At 48.3% G+C, this 6,039-nt stretch overlaps 1 protein-coding gene across 2 annotated transcripts in view; it reads right to left on the reverse strand.

The window, feature by feature from the left end:
* Nucleotides 1–290: 290 nt before the first annotated feature.
* ZBTB6 (zinc finger and BTB domain containing 6) overlaps nt 291–6,039 on the reverse strand; it is a 7,307-nt gene continuing 1,558 nt past the window's right edge. The window contains exons 2-3 of one of the 2 annotated variants that reach the window (XM_018571452.1): nt 1,379–2,656; nt 291–321 (exon numbers count right to left, since the gene is read on the reverse strand). In XM_018571452.1, the coding sequence (XP_018426954.1) occupies nt 1,392–2,645 (1,254 nt within the window). In that variant the 5' untranslated portion in view covers nt 2,646–2,656 and the 3' untranslated portion in view covers nt 291–321; nt 1,379–1,391. Of the gene's footprint in view, nt 322–1,351; nt 2,657–6,039 lie in introns of those variants that run through there. The other variant, XM_018571451.1, reaches the window with a different exon arrangement.

Here is a 6,039-nt window from a genome sequence, read left to right on the forward strand (position 1 = left end):
ATAATTATTAGCACTGTTTCTGAGCCTACCTTAGAGACAAACTTCATTAGAATGGTTGGCTAGTACTTAACAACCAGCAACTGTTAAGACGGACATTTTGTTCAGGAGTATATAATGTACAGTACAGCTTACGGAGTGCAGGGGTCAGGAATATGTAACATACAGCATAGGGGTCAGGACTGCAGCTGGGGTGCAACTACAAATCCTATTAGGCATTGCAAGACTATGACAGCCTTAGGCATGACTCCTGGAGGCAGAAGCATGATGGAGGTTTGTAGTTTGACCATAGCTGGAGGGCCCGAGTTTGACTACCCCTGATGTAAAGTATAACTTGTGGTCAGTAGCTTGTCTGGGATATACAGAGTGGTAAGCGGTGAAGTGTCTGCTCTCGGAGGTGGTCAGTGGTTAAGTACCCCCATTTGTTGGTGGTCATTGGTGAATGCCCCCATTTGTTGGTCATTGGTGAATGCCCCCATTTGTTGGTGGTCATTGGTGAATGCCCCCATTTGTTGGTGGTCATTGGTGAATGCCCCCCGTTTGTTGGTGGTCATTGGTGAATGCCCCTCATTTGTTGGTGGTCATTGGTGAATGCCCATCATTTGTTGGTGGTCATTGGTGAATGCCCCTATTTGTTGGTGGTCATTGGTGAATGCCCCCTATTTGTTGGTGGTCATTGGTGAATGCCCCCCATTTGTTGGTGGTCATTGGTGAATGCCCCTCATTTGTTGGTGGTCATTGGTGAATGCCCCTCATTTGTTGGTGGTCATTGGAGGCTCATTAAAATAGGTAATTGATGTTCAGAGGTTAGTATCTGAAAGAGGAGAAGCTTTTGGAGAATGATGTTGCCACTGAACCTATGCGGGCACCATGTGGCAAGAGATTGCACTGCCCAGTGCCACCTACATACTGTAGCTGGGTGTCAGAGGACCAACTAGTGAGAGCAGCTGTGCAATGTGACCCTACCATCATGCAGTGTAACCAGGGCAGCCATCAGACATTTTGGGGCCCTTTACACAGCTTTAGGCCTGGGCCCAGGGCTTAGGGACGGACTGTGTAAGCTTTGACAAGTCAGTTTGAAGCTTATACAAGGAACTCACTCACTCTAGGAAACTATATAGGGGTTTGTGCGTGGTGGGGGTTAGGTAACCCTGTTACTCTGCCCTCTATGGGGCTTTAAGTGCAGGATGATTCAGTAAAATGCATTACAATCTTCTACAGCATGGGTAGGCAAACTGCAGCCCTACAGCTGTGGTGCAACTACAAATCCCATTGGGCGTTGCAAGACTCCAAGCGCCACAAGCATGACTCCCAGAGGCAGATGCATGATGGAATGTGTAGTTTCACCACAGTTGGAGGGCGAGGGATTGCCTACCGCTGCTCTACAGCATAGACTAGTCATAATCTATGGTGACTTTTGTAATGTCCAGGTTTGATTTATCTCCCCCGCCTTTCCCATGAACCGAATTGAGATGTTTTTTCAAGGCTGACTTGTGCTTGAAATCCATGTCACAACAATGGCACTTGTAAGGTCGGTCCCCGCTGTGGATGTTGAGGTGGTCCTGTAGAGTGCTCTTGGCGGTGAAAGTCTTCAGACACACGGAGCACTGGAAGGGCCTTATACCCATATGGCCCCGGATGTGTCGATTCAAGTTCTTTTTCTGAGTGAACGTCTTTCCGCACTGCAGGCACAAAAACAACTTGTGCATCTTCAGGTGGCGGATGTAGTTCTCCAAGTGGAGGAAGCCACGAGGGCACTTTGGGCACTGATGCCTCCAGGAAGAAGACCACTCTGCTGTACTCGGGAGGCCTTGCATTGCCCCAAGGGATGACTCACCCCCTTCCTGGTAACTCAGGTATGGACCGCCTGGCCGATCAGCCCCACGATTTTCAACAGTTGAGTTTATTATCGAATGCTGCGTGTCCGAAAAATACATATTGGACTTTGACGAGGTGCAGGGCTGAGGGAACTGCTCACCGTCCCCGTTGTTTGCATTATCAGACATGGAGCCCATTTGGAAAACGCAGATGTCGCTTTCTTTGTAGTCAAGGTCCGCCGTCGAGAGGCCATCGTTTTTAGACCCGGGGCTCTGCATCTGTTCCTGGTCGTTCTCTTTCTTAACCTGGTAATCTAAATTTAACTGGCTGTCTTCTGACAGTTCAATGATCTCGCAGTCTCTATCCTGGTCGCTGCCGGCGTCAATCTGAGGCTCGCTAGGAAGGTTTTGCTCTGACTTTAGTGTCTCCATGTTGTCACATGTCTCACTGTGTAAGTACCGAGAGAGGGCATCTGTGCATTTCTCCACGATGTGGACCATCTGCAGGTAGCTGGCCGCCGTTAAGTATTTCAGGAGTTCTTTTCGTTTTACCTGCAGAACCCCGGTGTAGCAGGAGAGCAGCAGCTTCTGACCCACGTCCGCATTTTGTAGTATGGTGATACGGACCTGCCTGGACTGGTTCAGCAAAAACTGATCCCTCATGAAGGTGGAGCAGGCGGCGAAGACCACCTTATGTCCGTGGAACTCGGCATCGTTAATATATATAGACACATCGCAAAACAGGTTTTGCTCTCTGAGCATGTTCATCTTGTGCAGTATGCCATCTCCTTGTTGCTCGAAGTGGAAGTGAAGGACTTCAGAGTCGGTCATAGTGGAGAACCCTGAAAGGACAAGATTGAAGACACGGTTACGGGAAATGCCGAGGTTAAGGTATCTGTAGAGGCAAAAAAAAGGTTTCGGTTTATGGCAGAGTAGGGAAGAGTTAGACACTTTGTCAATTGTTGGTGTCCCCAATGTGGGGATTCCCCTCTCTTCATTTGTAGGCAAGTGGCACAGGTTGGTGGCCTCTGTCGGTTTGGCAGTGTGGGAGGTGATCAGGGCAGGATTTACTCTCCCTGCAGCCCCAAGGCCAGGTTCCGCAATGCACCCCCCTCATCAACGGGTAATGGCAGCGGCGACAGGGTTAGTTTTATTTATTTTTTACTTTTTTTATTTATTTTTTCACTTTTTTTACGTTTTAGCTCATCGTTTACTTTTTTTTAGAATTTTTTTATATCTTTTTAATGTCTATTTTTTATAATTATTTTTTAATAATTTTTTTCTTATTACCTTTTACTTTTTAATCCCCTTATTTAATTTAATTATTAATTTCTTATTATTTTTTTAATTTTTATAAATAAAAAATGTTTTCACCTAACTTTATTGCTATCACACAGGAGCTAGCTAACAAGCCCCTGTGTGATAGCCTTTGGAGGTGACAGCAAGCCCCGCCCAGTTGTGTAGAGGCAAATCTGGGTACGAAATCAGATTTGGATTAAATAAAAAAAAGCTTAAAAGGAGAACTATGGGGTTAAGTTGTAACCAGGGTAGTTGCGCTAGGATATATTTACAGAAATAAACCAGCTGCAGCAATATCTATCAACGTGATCAAGTGTAAGCCGGGGTGCTGCGCTTGGTTGTGTGTGCTCCACCTTTTAATTGGGGTTAAGTCTTTTCCCCATAGTTCTCCTTAGGGTAGCGGGAGGATACAAACTAGCGTCCTCCCGTCACCCTAGGCTCAGTATATAGGGAGCTACAGCTCGGGGTATACTGAGACGCCGCAGCTGAAGCGGATCCGACAATCGTGCCGGAATCCGCCCAGTTGCGTGACTGACAGCTGGCTCTGCCTATCTAGAGGCAGAGCCAGCTGTACCCAGTGACAGGATCGAGAGGTGAGCGAACGCCGGTATGTGTTCGCTCACCTCCCGATCTACTGAGCCGACCTGTGACAGTCTCATTGTCACAGGTCGGCTAGAACTATGAGGTGAGTGGAAATCACCCCCCTCATAGTTCTCCTTTAAAAGAAGAAGGTTGTGTGCCTGTTTCCTTAAGGGCCTGTTCACATGAGATCAGGTCCTGATCAGCAGACGTGGAGCTGCTGATGCATTGCGTTTTTGGCCGCGTTTTTGATGCGTTCCAGCAATTTATTTATTTTTTTGCTGGAGTGGGGCTGTTAGTATGTTAGCTGCAGCGCAGTGCATTTTTGACGCCTTTTTGACGCGTTTGTGTATCCGTTCCGTTTCCGGACCTGACAAAATGTGACATACAGTATTTTTTCTGTCGTAAGCTGAACGGACTGCGCACGTGAGAACTGTAGCCCATAAAACACATAGGGATACATTGGGATGCATTTTGAGTGCAGCAGCGTACGGAGCCGGTCAGCACACAAAACGGACGTCGTGTGAACAGGCCCTTAACCCCCTTCCACTCAGGAAGCGCATGCAACATATTTGTACAGGTGCCGCTGATTACACACTATTAACGGGCCCCTGATGTCTGACATCCTTGGTCGCTAGAACACAGATGGCCCAACATGTGTACAGTTTAAAAACACACACATTTCATTTCACTTCCTGTTGTGGCTATCAGACAGGAAGTGAAATCTCTCGAATGGGGCATGGCAAAAAAAAAAGGCGATAGGGGGTTATAACCCTCCCTTACTCGATTACTCCCTTACTCCAAAACTAGAAAAACATTTTGGCATCAGTTCTACTTTAATTTTTGTGATGCGCATGAAGAAATGAACATTACATCACATTTGTGCTTCCTGATATTGAACGTTAGAATTCGACACGTTGGCATGGCAATCAAACAAAATACCCCCCGAATTTTTGAGTCCATCGGACGCCCTGGTGAAATCGTGTTTTCGTACCAACGTTGGTGCGAAATTCTACTGGAGTGCGGCCCGCGTTGTATATAAATCTGGTGCACAGATAGGGCCCATGGTCAAAAGAATGATCTGTATCTGGATTGGTCACGATCCATCCTCAGGAGAGACAACAGAACTCACAACGGACAATGAGATCAGAACTGAAATACAATTCTGTAGACACGAAACACTTCGAATACACATCCGAAAATTTGCATTCTCATAAAGACCTTTTGTCTGACCCGAGGAGGAGATCCGGCTGTGACCCCAATTGCAGGAAGCATGGAGGTGCTCAAGCTGAGCCAGACACTGCAAGGATCCTGTGCACATTGAATTGTGTCATGTAAAGTAAACTCAACAATAGAAATGAACATTTACCAAACCTTCCAACTCCAGTATTTAGAGTGAGGGGCACATCTGAGTGGTCACAACGTGCAGGACATGCAGCTTTCCTTTAGGAATGGCCTTGGGGTTTGGGTCCACCAAAAGTTTGACCCAAACCCAGCTAACTGTTTTTAGTTTGGTGAACTAGCAAACGATGTGGCCAGTTCACCCGCGCACCCAACCTGTGTCTGTGTCCGAGCAACCAACGACGCTATGCGACCCTCAGAGTGGCAATGGCTTAGTGGTGGCTGAGCCACACAGTATCATGGGTTGCCTGGTGGCTGAGCCACACTGCGTCATTGGTTGCCTGGTGGCTGAGCCACACTGCGTCATTGATTGCCTGGTGGCTGAGCCACACTACGTCATTGGTTGCCTGGTGGCTGAGCCACACTGCGTCATTGGTTGCCTGGTGGCTGAGCCACACTGCGTCATTGGTTGCCTGGTGGCTGAGCCACACTGCGTCATTGATTGACTGGTGGCTGAGCCACACTGCGTCATTGGTTGCCTGGTGGCTGAGCCACACTGCGTCATTGGTTGCCTGGTGGCTGAGCCACACTGCGTCATTGGTTGCCTGGTGGCTGAGCTGCACCTCGCAATTGGTTGACTGGTGCCTGAGCCACACAATGTCATTGGTTGACTGGTGGCTGAGCTGCGCAGCACCATTGGTTGACTAGTGGCTGAGCCGTACCCCTACTCTTCGCTCCTCTCAGAACCTCCTGCTCTAGCTCCCTCGTCACCTCCCCCCATGCTCTCCTCCTGGACTTCTCCAGAGCATCCCCCATCCTCTGGAACTCCCTACCCCAACCAGTCCAGCTATCGGCTCTTCTGCCTGCCTTTAGTTGATACATAAAAACTCATCTCTTCACCTCTACCTATCCCACCCAGGGATGAGCAAGGTGTCCGTACATGGACACTGGTGTCCCTGAGTGGTGGCTCTTGCAGGGTTTGCTGCAGCCCTGACTAGAGTTAGTA

Source organism: Nanorana parkeri, unplaced genomic scaffold (genome assembly GCF_000935625.1).
Source record: "Nanorana parkeri isolate BGI_ZX_2015 unplaced genomic scaffold, ASM93562v1 scaffold1760, whole genome shotgun sequence".
In the NCBI taxonomy this organism is placed as follows: Eukaryota; Metazoa; Chordata; class Amphibia; order Anura; family Dicroglossidae; genus Nanorana; species Nanorana parkeri.